Consider the following 20,702-nt stretch of genomic DNA (forward strand, 5'->3'; position numbering starts at 1 on the left):
CATTTGTGTTTTACTTGGCCGACCGATAGTGCCAGCCTTGGTCTGGGATTTCTGTTGTGGGTGTAGAAACAGTCACTTTCTGTGGATACCTCTTCCCCTCCCTGCCCTTCCAGGGCTCCCTACCTGGGGCTGGAGCACAGCTCCTTCAGACATGGGAAGGTGTGAATGGTGCGCCGCCGCTCCCGCTTCTCACGTCGGAGCCGCAGTTCATTCAGGGTCTGCAGCTCCTCCACCTGCTGCTGAAGCTCCTCCACCTGCTGCTGCAGCCCATCGATGGTGTCTGTCAGGCTGGGAGAAAAGAGACTGGTGAGGATACCGGGTGACGTAGCAGCAGAGCTAGGGCGCAACGGGCCTTGATACTAGCATGGGACTTGCCCAATCCCTTTTTTCATGGAGTAAAACCCTTCATAATTGATGTGCAGTGGCCACTCACAGCCAGGTGCCACTGTACCTGCTGCACCATTGACAGCAGTGCCCCTGGTGCTATTGGTGTCCCTGATCCAATGACAGTTTGGGTGTTTTCAACAATTGCACTAATTTTATTACAAAAATACTACCTATAGCATTAACAGCACTGGAGGGGGATCCACTGGTTAAAAATAGCCCTGAAATATTGTTGTCTAAAAGAGAGCATCAGAATTAGCAACGATACCACAAACAAAATTAAAAAATGCAGCCTGTAAATGTCACTTGCAGTCTGTACATATGTAAGTACCAGATTGAGTGTTGTGAGTTAATGGAAAAACGAAAACTGAGAAACCACATTGGAGGAAACCAAATCATGGAAAACCAATTTTAAGGAAAGGCAATTTTAAGGAAATACAAACAAATCAAAAATTAAAGGAAACATTTTAAAGGAAAGATAATTTAATGAAAACATACAAAATCACAACCTTATGTGAAGATTAGGGTAAGTGAGAGTTTTTGGGCTCATGGAGTGGTGATGTGTAGGGATGAGAAGTGGTTTTTAGGGTTTTTAGGGTTCAGAGATGTGTGGAGTTTAGGAGCGGTGAGATTTTTTTAAAGATCAGGCATGGGTGGAGTTTAGGGTGGTAAGGAGTTTTTAGGGTTCAGGGATGCGTGACTGTTAGATTTGGGGGTCTCTAGTTGCAGAGGTAGGAACCTTTGACCAAATAGGGACCCTTACGTCTAGTCAGGGTAAGCGGGTACACTCCTAAAATAACCCCTGCTCACCCCCTTGGTAGCTTGGCACGAGCAGACAGGCTTATCTCAGAGGCAGTGTGTAAAGCATATGTGAGCACATACACTAACCCAGTGACAACACTACAGATGGACACCACACAAGTTGTATATTAAAAATAAGTATTCTTTTATATAGATTTAACATAAGACCACAAACAACAAAAATCCACAATACTGTACTCAAAATGGTAGAATTAGCTTAGTTCTCTTAAGATCTTAAAATGCAGCACTTTGAGTCAATGTACCTTATGATGCGTAACGCTTCTAAAACGAAAGTGTTGCCCGGATGATTGTGCAGTAGTTCCTTACACGCAAAGACAGTGATGCGTTGAAGATCAGGTGCAAAGAAATACAGATGGAGTCTTCTTCTTGATGCAACACATTCCTTCGATGTTGTGAGATGTCTTGACTTGATGCAACAGCTGCAGTGGCGACACCCTTATCCAGTGATGCAACGACAGCGGCTTTGTCGGCGACACTCTTCTCAGACGATGCGAGACGCTTCAGCTCGATGCGACAACTGCAGCGGCAACACCCTTGTTCAGTGATGCGACGACAGCAGCAGTGGCACGCTTCTCCATGGATGCGTGGTGCTTCTGCGTTGCGATGCGACACCTACACCGGCGACGCCCTTGTTCAGTGATGTGACGGCAGCGACATGCTTCTTCGTTGTTGCAAGATGTTTCTTGTGATGCGGTACAATGTGACAGATACAGAGGTGACACTCTTGTTCAGTGATGCGACACATTTCTTCTTCGTGAGTCGCGCTTCCATCTCCTTGCGACACGCAGTCCCTCAGAAGGCCCAAAACAGCTGCAGGCACTTCCAAAGACCTCTTGGGGAGCTTGTGGTTGAAGTCTGTTGTCCCTGAGACTACAGCAGGAGGCAAGTCAGCAAAGGTTTCTTCTGGTTTCCCAAAAGTGATCTAACGTTCTGGGGTTCGGGACCCCTCTTTTAGCCTACTCCTGGGGTCCCGTTTTAGGTGTACCAGCAGACGAAACCGCCACACAAATATGTGACTTAAAAGAGGCGCGCTCCCCCCAGGGCCAGATATGAAAGCCTACAAATCGATTAATGTACTCGACAATTTATGTATTTTTACACTTTCACTCACTTCATCACATTCACCTACACCTCAACCTGCTCCACTGTAAACAGGTGTCGCAGCACAGCTGGGTACCATTCGGCTACCCGGCTGGGACCCGATGATAAAGCATGACACCAACCAGGTTGCTGTGTGAGGGTTTTCTTATCAAACCTTTGAGGTGCCAGACACTCTAGTGTCAGACAGTCAGTTACCTTGGCTGTCTTCTTTGGTTACAAAATACTTCTAGGGACAAGGACGGCTGTCCTACTGTCCTAGCTCTCTACATTTTGGTTTTGAAAATTACAGAAGGGCCTGTGATGTTGGGAGTAAAGCCCAAATAGTGGTCAGACGGCAAAATGATAGACAAACACATTGGTGTATGTGCACTATTCTGCCTACACACTGGCATCTGACAAGTTCGTTTTAAATAAAGGTTTCATGAGTTTGTTTATTTTCTACTTGTTGTTTGTGTTATATTAGCACTTGGGGAAAGGCAGTTGCTGATATTCGGCCTTCCTGACACTACAAACAGAAAGTGAAATATAAACAGTTCAACTGCTGTGTATATATTTCAAATGCACTATGTGTGGTTCACATCTGGCAGCAAGTCCTAACAAGGAACAGTACACATAGCTGCATTGTGGAAGGATCTTGAAAGTTATGTCTGCACAATCCGATTGAGGGTCCTCAGATCCAAGCACATACTAATCTTTGTATCATGGCCTGAATACATGATACTTTCTTGAATTCATCCTGAAGCCTGTTTGGTTCCATCCCGGAGATCTTGATTCTTGGCACTATAACGGTCACCGTCTCCACATCAGGAAAGATATGCAACAAATTCCTTGACTTCTTTGCAACCACACTTCACCGGTACCAATGACGACTCACCTCTGGCTCTGCATCTTCCAACTATACTCTATCCCTAAAATTAATTAACTGGTGAGCGGAATGAAACAAAGCTCTTTTGTTTTCAACTAAGGTTCTGTTAACATTGGTAAACGGCTTCCATGTTAACTCTTGACTAATTGGAAATCTGAAGTGTCGTAAATAACCTGCCTGCTACTGGTTTCATAGTTAAACAGCTAAAGAGAGTGAAAGGCCATGTTTTAGAAAAACCCTGTCTAGACTTCACAGCCATCAATAACTTAGACCTTGCAGTTACATACCATTCTTCAAAAGTACTTAAAGCACAGTAACCTGCTTAATAATCTACAACCTGGTTTAAGACCCTCCTCCTCCGTGGTATCTTTCTACATGTTATGGTCGCTTTAGAATATGCTATAGCTCTTCAAGCTCTAAAAAGGTGAATAGGCCTTTCTGTGACAATGCTGCCTTGGGTCAAATCTGTCTTGGCAAGACTAATCCAGAGAATTATAGTTGGACTTTTTGACTTCCATGGTCCTTGTGTTAACCTTCAGCATGTCCCAATGATCTATTCTTTTACTGTTTCCTACATCTACATTGCCCACTGGGTTATCCCGGCCAATGGTTTATTTGTCGTTCTTCATTCAGACTGCCAGCACATACTTAGTCGTAAAAATCCCAGGCTTACAAGACACACAAGTGCGAGTCCGCTATATCTAATCCAGCTGACAGTGCAGTCAGCTAGGATTGCTTGGATGACACTAAAACAGAATGTATCCTGATATGTCTAGAAAAAACATCTTCCGACAACCAAAGTATTTCCTCCCCATTTACTCATTGTCTAATATAAGTCTCAGGCTAGGCCCTTAGGAATCCTGTCAGGCCTCCCATCTCGCATTTACTACCCATCAAGTAAAAGTGAGCCCTGGTATGGCACCCTCGACCTGCTCAGCAAACTGAAGCTCCTCCTCCATCCCAGCAACTTAAAAGCACCCTCAAGCTGTGCTCCTCTCTTTTCTTTAATATTGCAACTTGTAGAGTTGTTTTGTTTTGCTCTAAAATAATGGAAGTTTTCTGTAACACTATAATGGTGGTTTGCCCAACACAAGATGCTCGGACTACATTGCTATGACACCTACTATTCCAAACATCAAATGACTGGTTCAAATGACTGGTTCCTATAGTTTATTTTAAACGTTGTGTCCATTTCTGCTAGGGTTCACTCGTGTTAAACATCATGACCACAACGACTTCCTAGGATTCCAAAAATGACTTCACTGGAGCCATTTAAACAACCCTCCACCTCATAATTAATTGCCTGATCTGGGGCTCCCCTGATTCACGGGGTTGGACTGACCTAATGTCTGAATCTGAGGCTTCGTAAGAGGTGTTCTGATCTTGGATCCCATAATGTCCTGGTCTGGGACTCTTAGAACCCCTGTGGGATGTGCTGATGTGGGCTCAACAGAGCATGATCTGTTTTGAGGTCCTTATTGCCTTTATATCTGGGTTGTTTGGGGAAACTGATCTGATTATTCAGATTGTAAACTATGAAGTTATTCTACTGGCAGCACTTCAGTCCCTGAACGCCAATATTCTACTGCCGTTTATAGCAAGTTTTAATCTCAACAGTATCGCCTTCACATCCACAGCGCACCACGCATCCCTTAGATTTAAGAATTGAAGAACGCGTCTGGCAGTTACCCTTGGATCTTCTGTTGGGCAGCCTTGCTCTCTGCCACGAGCTTCCGGTTGGCCATCTCCTGGTCCCGCATGGTGAGGTCCAGCTGCTCGTACACCTTTGCTTGCTGCTCGTTCATTTGCCGCAGCATCTCCAGCTGCTTTGTGAGGTACTGAAATAGAGTGGGAGGGATCATGTGAGTGTGAGATGCAGGTGATGAGAGGACAAGTGTTCTTAATAACACAAAAACATCAAGCGAAATGCATTCTGGGCAGTTTGCTGATTTTATTTTACAATCAACCAGGCAGCGGCCACAAATTAAAAACAGGCTTTGGAAAAGCCAATCAGTCTTGCTTAGGAAATGTTGACCGAGCAATGCAATCGACTGCCAATGCCCAACTAGCCATGTTAAAAGTATAAAAGCATTGAAGCCATTGGTTTCTATACTTTCAAGATGCGCAGCAAAAAATATTGTTGCATTGTCATGAGCGCTGATGTGACGTGGTGACGCCGTGCATGTTGCATCACACAACGTTGCAACCATCTTGAAAGTATGGATAACACTTTTTTTTATTGTTTTCTGTATCTTTAATATGGACAGTCAATGATATTGGCTTTGCCAGTGCTAGGGAAATTTAAAAGCTTAGAGCACTCGCAAAGTATAGTGTCTACCACCACATAGAGGAGCAGCACTGGACAGTGCAATGCAACAACATCCCGGGTATACCCAAGGCTGCCAACCCATGCCTGGCTCTTCACAGAGGAGAATCAGAGTAAGAATGGTAGGGAAGAGACAGGGTAAAGAGAACATAAAGGTTATCACCAAGGCTACCATTCAGCTATGCCTTAGCCAGTCAAAACAAAGAGCCAATAAACTATGCTCCAGGGGGCAGGAGAAACATAGAAAAGGAGGAAAGCCACCAATAAAAAGCAGATTACTAAGATTGACGAGAAAGCCATCTAATCAGAGGCAAAGGAGGATCCTGTGAAGTATTGTGGACAATGCTGTCTGTGGTACACTACTGCAGCTGTCCATAACAAGAATGAAAAGAGTTAAGAGAGAGAGAGAGAGAGAGAGAGAGAGAGAGAGAGAGAGAGAGAGAGAGAGAGAGAGAGAGAGAGAGAGTGTGTGTGTGTGTGATTAAGGGCCTGTAAAAAATAAAATAATAATAATTTATGTGCTGCTCAATGTACCATCCTTGCATGGTTGCGGATCAATATACCAGTCTACTACATTTGTCCACATGCCAGGCCATGGATGCATAACCACCAGCACCAGGACAGGGATGACCAAGAATCAGCCCTAGTTGCCCCTCCTTGTGGCCAGGGCCAATGCTGTATCAGGCCTGATCCCAGCAATAGGATCAGGCCAATAACAGTGATGCTAAACCTTTTCAGAACAGAGAAGTAATCATTATTTCTGCCCTGCTAGAAATAGATGTTAATGCAGCAGGGTGTTCCAATGGAGCAGACAAAAATCATTCAGTAGCCCATCAATTTGGGACATTAATATTTTCTGGGAAAAGGTTTCATTCAATTGTAGTAATCAGCAACTATAAAATGACCAGTTAACCTTTGCAAATTGTCTGCCATTGTGCTACACCGTGTGTGGCACATTATTTTGCAGATTTGAACCGATCGAGATAGAATAATGTTTTGTTGAAATCTGTAAAATATACAGCAGACGGTGGAATATATGACATGTATGGCAGGCAAATCCATAATTGTGTGGAAAAAACCCTGGCTTAACAAAAACAAGGGGGACCCAAAAGGTAGCTTTGGACCATGCGTATCAAGTATTTTCAAAAACAAAGGTCCTAAGCTTAGAACTTTATCTGCAGAAAAAGTGTATATAGACCACAATGGGAAGCTATATAGTCTTATCCTGTACCCAGCCGGGCAAGGAATGTATTGATTTGATATAATAAAGATTATGAGTTACAGTTTCACAGTAAACATATACATGTGAAGTAGGGCACAAGCCTGTACCTTACTAGAAAAGTGAGAGGAAGAGGATAAAGAAGAAAGAAAGTTACATCAGGCAAGAAGTGGTGAGCAAAACTGGGTACTGTTTTACATTAGAATTAGCAGTAATACCCAGAGTAATCCATACATGCAGTAGTATTCACAGATTTGGCTGTATGTTTACTAAACAAAGTCGACGGCGTTTCGATCCCTGGCTCAAATTATAATGGGATCATCATCAGGACTTATTAATTTTTGCCTGGTACAAATAATGTTATATAAGCCCACTGTGCAGGGAATCTCCTGTGTTGCACGTGGAATTTTGAGGAAGGATGACCGGTGATAATATTCCGAGTCACAATTGAGGCTCGGTTTTGAGTATCGTGGCAGGTCCCAATTGGTGGTCCTGTCTGGTGGGATTTACGCGGTCGTTATGTAATTTGATCCGCGTTAGCGAAGAAACTGTCCGTTACTGCGGTCGGTGAATTACACGATCCGCGCTATAGAGATACTTGGACGTGGTGACGATCCACTAGTTCCAGTGCTGGAACTAGTGGATCGTCACCACGTCCAAGTATCTCTATAGCGCGGATCGTGTAATTCACCGACCACAGTAACGGACAGTTTCTTCGCTAACGCGGATCAAATTAAATAACGACCGCGTAAATCCCACCAGACAGGACCACCAATTGGGACCTGCCACGATACTCAAAACCGAGCCTCAATTGTGACTCGGAATATTATCACCGGTCATCCTTCCTCAAAATTCCACGTGCAACACAGGAGATTCCCTGCACAGTGGGCTTATATAACATTATTTGTACCAGGCAAAAATTAATAAGTCCTGATGATGATCCCATTATAATTTGAGCCAGGGATCGAAACGCCGTCGACTTTGTTTAGTAAACATACAGCCAAATCTGTGAATACTACTGCATGTATGGATTACTCTGGGTATTACTGCTAATTCTAATGTAAAACAGTACCCAGTATTGCTCACCACTTCTTGCCTGATGTAACTTTCTTTCTTCTTTATCCTCTTCCTCTCACTTTTCTAGTAAGGTACAGGCTTGTGCCCTACTTCACATGTATATGTTTACTGTGAAACTGTAACTCATAATCTTTATTATATCAAATGAATAAATTCCTTGCCCAGCTGGGTACAGGATAAGACTATATAGCTTCCCATTGTGGTCTATATACACCTTTTCTGCAGATAAAGTTCTAAGCTTAGGACCTTTGTTTTTGAAAAAACCCTGGCAGCACAATTGCGTACTTTCCAGAGGACGCGATTATAATAAGCAAAATGCCAAAGCAACTTGTTTGGCTGTTTGTATAGGGATATTGTTTAATGTAATATGTCGTAAAAATATTAACATTATATTGCAGAAACACTGTGGACCACCTGCGCATGAACTGCTAAGAATATGGAAAATACATTGTGTGAACTCTTTAGATAAAAGGCATTTACTTGTAGACTCTCACCATATATTATCAGTTGTTAATCCAATTTCTACTAAATGCCTTAAAACAATATTTGGTATCAATAAGGAGGCTGTGCAACTTTACTCAAAAGCAAATAACTAATAATATGGATTATCATAACGATCACTAGCCTAGCACCATGGTGAGCCTAAATCCTGGTGGTTTTGAGTCAAATATTTTCTGCTAGAATGTAAGAAGGTATGCTGTGCATTGTGGTCCGGGGTCTGCATCTAGACTCTTCGCTTGCAGAGGCTGCAGGCAGCCAAAGGACATTTCTTAGCACTATTACTCAACTCTTCCCATGCACTTTGAACTACTTAGAAGATCAAACCTCACTAGCATGGGTCAACCTGATTTATTGGAAATTCTTAAAACACTGGCTCAGCAGAAGCAGGGCTCCGTCTTTGATTAAATGGTGTTTAAAAATGATGTGCTGATTGGACCAATGATTCTGCTCTGCTCAGGCCCCCTCTCTCCTACACAGCTCCCCAGCTCGGATAGTGTGTCAGATTTAAGGCATGATGTTCCAATAGGTACAGATTTAGCTCTCAAAAATAGGATGAGGTGCAGAATGTACAAATGAAGTGCCGCAGACACTACTTAGTGTGGAGTTGCTACGTCCCCGGGGCAGCACTAAAGGATTAGGTGTTCTTCTGCAGTGGGGCCAGGTGCTTGACCACATAATGACGTGTAAAACAAATGGTTTCCTTTATCTAAATTATCCTGCAAGCCCTTTTGCTTGAGGCGGCTGCTACATTGAGCCAATGGGCACACCATACTGGAGGCTGAACTGGTAATATCAGTCCGCGAGTGCTCACAGTGAGTAGGGCGGATTGCTTGGCACTTCCCAGCTCAGACTCACTGTTTTTAAGGCGATGGATGCCTCATTGCGTGGATGGTCGCAGACACAACAGAAGGTTGGCATTCTGCCTCTGGAGTTATATCTGTGGCAGGTCCACATGGACAGGCAAAAGGATCTGGAGGTGGTCCTACTCAGCTTCAAGAATGCAGACAGCATGTTTTAGGTACATGCCCGCAGAAGGGCAGTATGTTCCCAGTTCGACATATTGGAAAGCTGGCAGTATCCCTGCTCCAACTCGAGGGGACCTTTGGGAAGCTTTTGTTAGATGCAGCAGTAAACAATGTTCAGGATTGCTAAAAGATCCCCCTTGCTCTCAACACAATTTATAGGGAATTGAGAGTGTTACTTGAAGTTTAAAAGAAGGAATCAGAAGGGTCGAATCCTTTCAAAACAGCACCAAACAAAAAAACAAAAAATAAGAAGAAAAAAAAAGGAAAAAAACCCAGCACCAAACAGCACACAACTTGGGTAGGAAGCAGGGTAGCCTGGGAGCTGAATGGGCAGAGGTCAGCTGATCTCTGAGCCAAGTATAATCTTTGTAGTCGTTCTGGCAACAAGGGGAAAGGCTTCTGCATGATAGCTCCTCTGAAGGGTATGATAGCTACCCAGGCCACGGCTGGCCCCTTTGACAGGCTACACCAGCAAGACATTGCATGGGATTTTTCTCCAACCCCAACTAGTCCCATGAGGTGCCAGTTTTATATAGGATCCCGGCCTAGACACCTGTCCTCCAGCACCAACACTAGTACACCTCTGTTCAAGTGGCTGCATGCAGTATACTCAGGCATAAGGAAAACCATACAAGTTGTATATAGCACCACATGTTTTGTTTTCACATAGGAGGCACACACCTTTGGGCAGCCCCCTAAGTTACTCATACAACTCAGAGCTTTCTTAGTCCTCCTCAAGAGGTGCTTAATTTGTATATAAATAAGTGCAATGTCCCTTGTCAGGAAGCCGCTGCTGCTTGAGCCACCCATTTCCCTTACTAGCTGTGCCAGTGACAGTAACAATCCAACAGCTAACCATCATACATCTACAAGTGCAACGTTTTAGACTTTTCCAGGCCCCCAAAGCTATAAAATGGCTTGGGTGGCATGTATTAGTCATTTGTTATGTATATTGAACTAATAAACAACTGTTATTGTGCTGATCTTTAAATTAGACAAACAGTGCCATTATGTGGCAGCCTGTCATAAGTGCCGGAGTGTGTTGACAACTTTGTTCCATTGCCGTGCACCGGAAGCCACTGGCTCAAATTAAGCACTGCTGATAAGATGTAGGGCCCAGCTTGGATTTCCCCCTGACAAGAACCACCTTCCTTGCCAGGGTGAACCACAAAAAGTCAATTAACCTGTACTTAACGCTGTGGTAGCTTGGCACAAAAGCAGTCACGCTTAACTTAGAGGCAAATTGTAAAGTATTTATGCAGCACACAAACAGTAATAAAGTGAAAACACAACACAAGAAAAATATTTAACAATTTAGAAAAATAGGATGCATTTTAATAAATAAATCAGACCAAAACGACAAAAATCTAATCAGAAGAACTTGCGATATTGCATTTCAAAGTTTCAGGTAAGTATAGCACCTAAAAGCACAATGCACCACTTGTGGTCCTCTGGTTTTGCTGCTGGATCAGGGGAGTCACAAGTTCAGGTCAACCACGATGGAGCGTGAGCCGGATACAGGAACCAGGTTAGTCCCATTCATTACATTCTCAAAGTCTGGTGCGAATAGTCCAGTTCGTGATAGAGGAAGCTGCAAAGAGCAGGTAGAGCGTCGCTGATGGTCATCGCTGTAGCATGAAGAGCAGGCTGAGCGTCGCGGACGGTCATTGCTGTAGCGTGAAGATGTTCTCTGGTGTTATGGACAGTCGTTGCTGGAGATTCACATTGGGGATCACTGCAGGCTGCCGTTGCTGTCGGCTGAAGTGCAGATCTTGAGTTGCCAGCCGTCCCTGGCTGTTGATGTAGTGCGAAGAGTCGGGTTCACCGGACCTTTGCGTTGGCAGTCACTACGGTTGGTAGAGTCTTGGTGCAAAACTGGCCTGTTTGCGGTCGCGAAGATCCCAAAACTTCAGGATTTCTCCGTTTCTTGAAGAGTGTACTGTGATGCCAGCTAAGATTCCAGGACCTGGGGAGGCACCTCTCAGGGATCAGGGACTCACTCTGGTAGAAGCCAGCAGGGTGCCTGGAAGTCCAGTTACAGGTCCAGGCAGGTCCAGTTGTAGCATGTCAGCAGACAGTTGCAGGGATGCCTCAAAGGTTGGTGTATCTCCATAGCTCAGAACTATAGGTCAGCCAAATGGCCCTTGGAGTCACACATGTCTTTGTAGGAACAAGAAGATGGTCCAGTTCTCCTTCACCAAGGCAGGCCTTAAGCAGCAGGACAGTCCTCTGGGGGTCCAGGCAGGCATTCAGCAGGAGGGCAGTCCTCTGGTAGCAGCAGGACTGCCATCTGTGGGTTCAGGCAAGCCTCTAGCAGCAGGACAGTCCTCTGGGGAACGAGGTTGTCCTTCTGGAGTCTTCCATAGTTTCAGGAGTGTACTGAAGAGGGGCTCAGGAGGTCCAATATTTATACCTGAAGCCAGCTTTTGTAGAGGTGGGATTCCCTATACTACCCTTCCATTTGGTTTTGGAAAGTACTTCCTTCCCATGCCAAAGCTCTAAAAAGTCTGGGTTGAGAAAAGACCAGTGTCGTGTCTGACATGTCCCGCCTCTCCCCCAGCTAAAAGTAGGGAGAACACCCCATCACCGTTATTTTCAGTAATTCAGATTTTTATGCGTGGACTGGTTCTTAGTATCTTTTATTTCAGGTCCCACTGTATGGATCAATTAGAATCAAAATAATTTAGAAGACTGAGCTACTAAGGCTATTTTCGTTTTAATCTTGAGATTGTGAAACTTTTATACTTTTATCCTATTGTGTGCTTGGAAAGAATTCCTTGTAAACGGTATTTGTATGCTGTTCCTATTTTGTTCATAATATTGTTTGCATGATGAATTGTACCGCTGCAAACCCATCTACTGCCAAGATCTCAAAAGATGTTGCGAGCATTGGATGTCACTCAAACGGGGACTGGGTCCAACAACATATTGCTGGAGCCAAGGCTAGTCTGTTCGTTTTTTTAGGATAGTATGACAGGTTGCAAAGAGGACCCTTGAAAAAGCACTGAGGTTTTAAAGTCATCAGTGTTTTCAGCCCAGATGTTTGCTGCCTTTAGCTCTGTACAAGGGTGGGAGATCTTGGGAGCATCAGTCAAGCACTAACACTTACACCAGTCTATCACAAAGACTCTTTTGCTTTTGGACTAAATATGTTGGGGAATGATTGACTTACAAACTCGTTGATGTCTGTGCCTCTCAACACAAGAGATGTAATTGCAGCATTATGCTCATGAAGAGGCACTAATTGCTTTTTGTGATGATACCCTTAGTTTCTGTTCAAATGTTTTCAGCCAGTGTTTTTCAGCAGAGCCAATTTCTTTCTTTGTTCAGAATAATGACATTTGTAAAGTCAGATCATGATGCACACGAGCAATTCTTGTGTCCCTTCTCTGGGGAGTATTAAATGGCTGAGTCTCAAGAGGAGCATCGGCCTATCAGGAGATTTGTTTGTCTCTCAACAGGCTTCCACCTCTGAAAGTCAGCTTGGTGGGAGGAAGGGTCTGTCACATTTCACATGCACCTGGTGGGACCGTAATACATGATATGAGCCTGACGTGTGACTGATTCTGGCCAATATTATTCACTATTAGTATAAATACAAACGTGCTGAAAGTAACGAATGCAGAGCTGTCCCTGTGTTCTTGGCACTGAATTTGTCACCTCTAACGTCAGCAAAGGCAGTGCCAGGGGCAAGAGGGGGTTCACAGCTAAGACACTCGGTGACCCATAAATAATGTCCATGCCACACACTAACATGTTAGACTAGTCAATCGGGGACTGCCTAATTGCCCTATAGGCCAGCCCGACCCTAGAAATTTGTGACACCTTTGTGTCAATCGCTGGTAGTTGTGGGAAAGGTGTTCAAACTTCTGATAAGAGAGCTCCAAGATGCAGGTGCTAAGAAAAAGGTTGCTCTCAGGAATAAATAAGTATTGGCAACACCAATACCTTTGGCCTATAAATGAAAGTGGCTCTTCAGTTATTGATGGGCTTAGGCACTAAATAAACCATCGTACATGCACTGTCACACTGAACCTTGCACTAATATACCCACCCAGTGACTCTTTCTTACATTCGTCCACTTACTTAACCATAATAAAAAACACACACATATAACAACATATGTAAGATAAATTAAAAGAATAGAAGTAGAAAAAAGGAAACATGCTGCCACCAAAACATGGCAGGCACTTGCAGACCTATATTTTTAGTAGGGGTGGGGTCGGAGGCCAAACACGCACACTCGTTCACACCTATGAAATTCACATATGTGCATGCACACCCCCATTCACAACATACACCCACAAAAAAACCTACATAGGATGCATACATACACGCATGCACGCACACATGACCTAACATTAATAAAAACATAAAAATGACCTTCACTGCAGCTCTCTGGGAGGAAAGCCTCGTAGGTCCCAGCAGCTCCTTTTAGGTCGAGGACCGTCGCACTGCGTAGCAGTGGGCGGAGCCCGAGATTTAATGTTTCTTAGAGGGGGCTTGGAACCCGCCCCTCTTCTCCATTGGCTGGCCTAGTAAATGCTGGCCAGCCATTGGAGGAGAGGGGCGTCACTCGGTTTAAGCCCCGTCTTTTTTGGATTCGGGGGCGTGTTTTTTGCGTTCTTTCCATCTGTGATGTCATCCGTCACTCCGCAAAAAACACGCCCCCGATTCCGAAAATGTCGGAGCTTTAGCGCAGCCATTTTTTTTGTTGTTGTTGTTGGCAGGAACAGCCTCGCTGCCACTCCAGGTAAGTTTTCATTTTTTTCTTGCTCTGTCGTCATGATTACACACATGAGCGCTTTATTCTGCTTTCCTAGGCAGAGCGCTGTCGTTTTCCCTCCGAGGGAAGCGCTCCTGCCCTTCAGATGCCCCAGAGTGCGCAGGTGCCCACCCTGCGTCTTTTGCTATGATTTAAAATTCCCTACGGGTGCTACCCTGTGTATGGCGCCCTTAGCGGGTGTCCACCCCGCTTGCTTGATTTATTTTTAATCTCGAGGGTGCCCACCCCTCATTTTAGCGCTGTCGAAGTCACCGCCGCAGCCCTAAGCCATTGCAAGCCCGAAACCAGAAGTCAGGCAGGCCCGCCCGTGACGGTTGCGGGGCCTGCCATCGGGCGGATGTGCGGCCGGGCGAGAGGAAGCTGGCTGGAGAAGAAAGGCGCCTGCCTGTGCGGGGCTCACATGCGGAGGGAGAGCCCCGCATGTGCCAGAGAGAGAAGCTCGCAAGGGGTCGCAGGGAGGTAGCGATGGCGAAGGGGGCACGAGGCACATGGTCGGTGCCTGCCCCCGCCGCATGTGGACCATGAGGGCTGCTCAAGCTCCATCTCGGCCGGAAGACCTACGTGGACCGGGCAAAGCCAGAGACCGCAGTAGAGTCGCCACAGAGTGAGCCAGTAAGAGAGGGCTCATGGGTGTCTCTTTTTGCTGCCCTACGGAGCGGGCCGCTCCCCCCATGTGTCACACCGATCAGCTGTAGAGCCCGTGCAGGGCTAGGATTTAAATATGTAGTGTCTCCACTGGAAGCAACAATGATGCGTCCAGCCCTCTAATCTCCTTCTCAGATTCTGTAGTAGTTAGCTTCTAGATCTTAAATGGATCCAGAGCCACAGATCTTAAAGGAGAGGTCCGACAAAAACATTTGCCTATCCCAGAACGGACAATGGGGATGCACACACTCAGTATTAAAGTCCCGCAGGAAATTAAACAGGCAGCACGTGCAAAGGAATGCGCTGATTTTCTCATGGTCTACAAAGCTTGGGATATGTGAACAGGCAGGAAACCAACCACATTGCCCTGTCAGCTCTGTCATGCAACTTGTACGAGTGCCATTTTCATACCACCCAATGGTGCGCATATACAATATATTTTGTAGATCACAGTGAAGGGTCAAAAGATGTCCATGCCTGCTGCTCAGCCAAAGCATAGCCCACCCCCCGTAAAGTGCTTGTATGTAAGGTGGTGGGGTCCACTTTTCTGAGCCTCCCGGAGCAGATGATGAGGACTATGTGTTAATAGTTGGCTTCTCTATGCAGGGGGTCACTGTGCTGGTTTGAATTGTTGCCACTCTTGTAAGGATGGTTCACAAATATAATTGAAGTACAAGTTTATTCATGGGAGTAGATTGGAACAGCTCTTGGTGCGTGTGTTTAGTCCTTGCCCTGGTGGGTATGTTGGTGGATAGGTGTGTGGCAAGATCCATCTTGTTGGGGTTTGAGCATACTTTTGTGAGTGTGTGCAAGTAGTTCAGTCCTGGTGGGAGTGCGCATGTAGGAGCCCTGTCCCATTGTATGGGTGTAGGTACTCAGCCTTACCCACTTGGTGTGTCGCCACATGCTCTTGTCCTGTAAGCAGTTGCGCTTAACCTGTGTGCGGGTTGAAGCCAGTTTCAGGTTTAGCTGTGTGGCTAGAAGTTCTTTTATGGATATGTGTGGGTATAGGAACTCATATTGTATGGGTAAGAGCTGTCATTAAGAAAGTGTGTGTTGGGTACAAGACCACATCTGATTTGAGTGTTCACACAAGCTCTTTTCTGGGATGTACGTGGGTTGAAGCGTCCCTTGTCAGATGTGTATGGGAGTGTGATACAACAGCTAATGTGTGCCACCACGTATATGTAAGCTCTTATCTGGTGAGTTTTGCTTCTAAACCCTCTAGCTGGGTGTTTGCAAGTTAGTACATGTCCTCAACCGGTACAGTGGGGTAAAGGATGCGTATGACCTTGTGGTGTGTGTCCCCACTCATTGGCGGCTTTGAACCTGTGAAGTTGACACGGTTTATGTTCTTTCATTATTCCATACTTGGAGCAGCTGTTGGGATGCCTTTCAAATCTGAATGAGTCCAAAGGAACAGCTTTTGTTGTCTTGCTTTTTTACTCTGTCATGGGGTCCCTTTAAGTTTGTCCCTTTCTCTCCTCATCGGTGGTATGTGGTTTATTTCAGTTATTTCTGATTTAATGGAAAGTAACACCAAATCCCAGTCACGTCACCTGGCCTTGTTTACAATCTTTGCTGGCCGAGCAGATTAGAATAATAAATAACAAAGCAACTGTTGTTTTTTTGTAGCCCTTGTTTGTTTCATCTTTGTGGCTGCTCTGTGATCCTGGTGGGAAAGCGGACCTTGCAAGAAAGTTTTGTTAAGAGGGTTAGCTGAGGAGCAGAGAGCTCATGCTCACTTGCGCAAGCTTCTCCTGGCAGCGATGCCAGCATGGCCTAGGGTGAGTTTATGGGCTTCCTGAACCCTATTGGGACGACGACTTCCCTTTGGATCCTGGATGGACATTAAGAAATGGAGAAGGTTTATCACCTCAGAACCAAGTCTTGTTCATGGGTCTTCTTTTACCTTTTTGGAGCCTGGGTGTGAGTGGGTCCACTGTGCTTGCTTCTCATCCCCCTGGCTGTGCTTGCTTCCCTGCCCCCTGGTTGTGCTTGCTTCCCTGCCCCCTGGCTGTGCTTGCTTCCCTGCCCCCTGGTTGTGCTTGCTCCCCTGGATGTGCTTGCACCCCTGCCCCCTCGCTGTACTTGCTCCCCTGCCCCCTTGATGCGCTTGCTTCCCTGCCCCCTGGCTGTGCTTGCCCCCCTGCCCCCTGGCTGTGCTTGCTTCCCTGCACCCTTGCGGTGCTTGCTTCCCTGCCCCCTCGCTGTGCTTGCTTCCCTGCCCCCTCGCTGTGCTTGCTTCCCTGCCCCCTCGCTGTGCTTGCTTCCCTGCCCCCTCGCAGTGCTTGCTTCCCTGCCCCCTCGCTGTACTTGCTCTACTGGGTGTGTATGTGGCTCTGGGTGTGTATGTGGCTCTGGTTGTGTAGGTGGCTCTGGTTGTGTATGTGGCTCTGGGTGTGTATGTGGCTCTGGGTGTGTATGTGGCTCTGGGTGTGTATGTGGCTCTGGGTGTGTGTGTGGCTGTGTGTGTGGCTCTGTGTGTGTGGCTCTGTATGTGTGTGGCTCTGTGTGTGTGGGGGCTCTGTGTGTGTGGGGGCTCTGTGTGTGTGTGGCTCTGTGTGTGTGGGGGCGGGCTCTGTGTGTGTGGGGGGGGCTATGTGTGTGTGGGGGGGGCTATGTGTGTGTGGGGGGCCTCTGTGTGTGTGGGGCTGTGTGTATGGGGCTCTGTGTGTGTGGGGGGCTCTGTGTGTGTGTAGAGCTCTGGGTGTGTGTGTGTGGCTGTGTGTGTGGGGGGGCTGTGTGTGGGGGGCTCTGTGTGTGGGGCGGTGTGTGTGTGGGGCTGTGTGTGTGGGGGGGGCTCTGTGTGTGTAGGGAGGCTCTGTGTGTGGGGGGTGGGCTCTGTGTGTGTGTGGGGGCTGTGTGTGTGGGGGGGCTCTGTATGTGTGTGTGGGGGGCTCCTTGTGTGTGTTTGTGTGTGGGGCTCTGTGTGTGTGGGGGGGCTCTGTGTGTGTGGGGGGCTCTATGTGTGTGTGTGTGGGGCTCTGTGTGTGTCTGTGTGTGTGTGTGTGTGTGTGTGTGGCTATGTATGTGTGTATGGGTGGCTTTGTGTGTGGCTCTGTGTGGGTGTAAATGCAATAGGTCATGCATTTGTGAGCGATTAAGCTATTGGCATTGCAAAAGACAATGCCATTTATTTAACGATTAAGCTATTGGCAATGTAAATGACAATGCCATTTATTTGATTAAAAAAAAAAAGTCATGAGCAATGCCAATAGCTCTACCTTTAATAATGCCGAGACCATTGCATTGTAAATGCGTGTTTGTTTGCTCCCGCAGAGCAGGAGCAATGTGTGTTTCCCTGCTCGTAGGGGTGCAGGCAGGAAAACAAAAGTCTGCTCCAACTCAGCGGGAGCATTTTTAAGGCCCCAACGAGCGAGGACAGATACGCCTTTTCCCTGCCTGCGCTCCTGCAGGCAGGGATGGCATGTCTGCTCCCACCCAGCAGGAGCTTTATAAATGCTACCACTGGATTGGGTGCAGACATATGTTCCCTGCCCACGCTCGTTCGGGTAAGGAAACTTCTGTGTCCTTGGGGTGGACTTCCCGGGACACTGTGTGTGAGCTGGCCCTGGGGATGCGAGCCCTGGGGCCTGGGTAACAGTCAGGGAGGGGGCTGTGCAACCCCCTCCCCAATCCTTATTTACGCTTCGAGGACCCCATCCCCATAGGCCACATGTCGCATATATATATATATATATATATATATATATATATATATATATATATATATATATTAATTACCCTATTGGTGCTATCACCAGTGTAGTTATAGTTAGGTCAGACTTGAAAAATACAAGTTCATCCAATCTGGCTCTTTTGAGGAAAGTTTTATGCTGATACATCAAGCAAATAATCTAAATGCTACAGTGGTTCAGGTTCTTAATTAAAAGAAAACATTTGTGACTTCAAGTGATTCATATCAATAATCAAACAAATGATGATCCAGTACCCTTCAGAAATTAGCCAAAAAGTTTTTTTCCTCTTTTGTAAGAAATATTTTTTTACAGATACACAACAATAAAAAAAAGTGCTCCTCAAATTACACAAACATATTTCGATAACAAGGACAATCTTTAGTGCATACATAAATAATAATGGTGGCAAAAAAGGAAACAAGTTATCTACAGTGGCAAGTTTGTAGAATCACAAAAACACAGAACACTCAATGCTTCTTCTGATTTGTTGCCAGGGAAGGCTTTGGCGGAGTTTCAACCATAGTCATTATTTAGCAGGTCATCATCATGACAAAAATATATAAAGAGCAACTGTCAGCCGTTCATACGAGGCTGAGGAAATCTCAAGCAACACGAGGGCGCAATGGTCACATTTGGAATGCGGTTACAAACAAATTGCATCTTCACCTAAGAACCTAATTGGACAGTGGAAGGAATATAGTTATCCTTGAAACCAATAGCCTCCCGGCTTCCTTTTGGCCACTTATAACTGCATCATGATTGATTTACCGAGTGACCATTGCACCCTCATGTTGGTTGTGATTTCCTCAGCCTCGTTTGAGCGACTGACAGTTGCTCCTTATATGTTTTTGTCCTGATGATGACCTGCGAAATGACAATGGTCGAAACACCGTTGACGCCTTCCCTGGCAAAAAATAGGAGGAACCATTGAGAGTTCTGGGTTTTAGTGATTCTACAAACTTGTCACTGTATATAACTTGTTTCCTTTTTTGCCACCATTATTATTTATGTTTACACTAAAGTTTGTCCTTGTTATCGACATATGTTTGTGTAATTTTAGGAACACATTTTGTATTGGTGTGTATCTGTACAAAAATATTTCTTACTATGCAGCTGAAGGGTACTGAATCATAATTTTTTTGATTATTGATATGAATCATTTAAAGTCACAAATGTGTTCTTTTAATTAACCCCTTAAGCGCTGCCGTCGGCCAACGGTCGTCACGAGCGCTACCTCCCCAGTGCTGCGCACGACCGTTGGCCGACGGGCCAGCGCTCGTTATTCGAATGTCCAGCACTGGGTGCTGAACGTTTGAAGCAGCTAAGGTGTTAAGAATCTGAACCACTGTAGCATCTATATTGTTTATAAGCCTTAGGTTTGGGTTACTGGGCTGCTCCTGTTGGTTGTAATCGATACAGCAAGCAGAGGCAAAGAGAAAGAGGAGGGGGGCTCAAAACCGTGATTTACAATTTTAATTCCTATAGCAAAGTTTGCTCTCAGTACAAAAAAAATGACATACGCATTCCCACAAATTTGGCATACAGGTAGAACTTTACTCAGAAGGCGTGCTTTTGAGTTTCTGTGTAAATACTTTCAGCCATTTTCAAGACAGTAGCATTTAAAGAGGGACTTGGTTTGGACATGATGAGGTTAACCCTAAGAAGAAGTAGACACACATGTACGCTTGGTCCTGCGGTACTCCTGTGGTACCAGAATTTAAAAAATACTATGACCTGATTGGTCGAGGAACCTTTTCCTCCACTCAGCCATTTTGCTACCACGGCTCTTAGTAACATTGAAGAAAATGTTGTGGCTGTCATTACAGGACTTCGGGACGTGGTCCTCTGAATTAAAGAGAAAAAGGGCATATAATGGGACAGCTTGAGCACACCCAGATTCCCAAGCCCATGTGGGGGTGGGGCCCGTTGGGACACCCCCCAGTAAATAACATTTTTTTAAAGCTCATTTTGTCGCCAGTCCTGAGATACTATTGTGGGAGCCAGCGAGGCCCATGTGAGTATTGATAGTACTGCAGTAGAATTGATGTAGCAACATAAATAAAAAAACATAAAGAGTTTGACGTCCCATGATGGCCATGCGCAGCAGGGATTGGCTGTGTTGGGCACAGGGGCTAGCCACAGACCAGGCCCTGTGGCCAACCCCCACTGAGCATGGCCGAAGGATGTACTAAGCGAGGCTTGGGTGCAGGGCCTGCCAAAGACCAGGTCTTGCAGCCAACTTCTCTGTGG

General features: G+C 45.8%; 1 protein-coding gene across 1 annotated transcript in view; it reads right to left on the reverse strand.

The window, feature by feature from the left end:
• The window catches only part of CDR2L (cerebellar degeneration related protein 2 like), an 80,747-nt gene that overhangs the window by 15,397 nt on the left and 44,648 nt on the right, over positions 1 to 20,702 (reverse strand). The window contains exons 3-4 of the mRNA XM_086930795.1: positions 4,862 to 5,010; positions 124 to 288 (exon numbers count right to left, since the gene is read on the reverse strand). Of these exons, the coding sequence (XP_086786921.1) occupies positions 124 to 288; positions 4,862 to 5,010 (314 nt within the window). The remainder of the gene's footprint in view (positions 1 to 123; positions 289 to 4,861; positions 5,011 to 20,702) is intronic.

The sequence above is a fragment of the Lissotriton vulgaris genome, chromosome 7 (assembly GCF_964263255.1).
Source record: "Lissotriton vulgaris chromosome 7, aLisVul1.2, whole genome shotgun sequence".
Lineage (NCBI taxonomy): Eukaryota > Metazoa > Chordata > Amphibia > Caudata > Salamandridae > Lissotriton > Lissotriton vulgaris.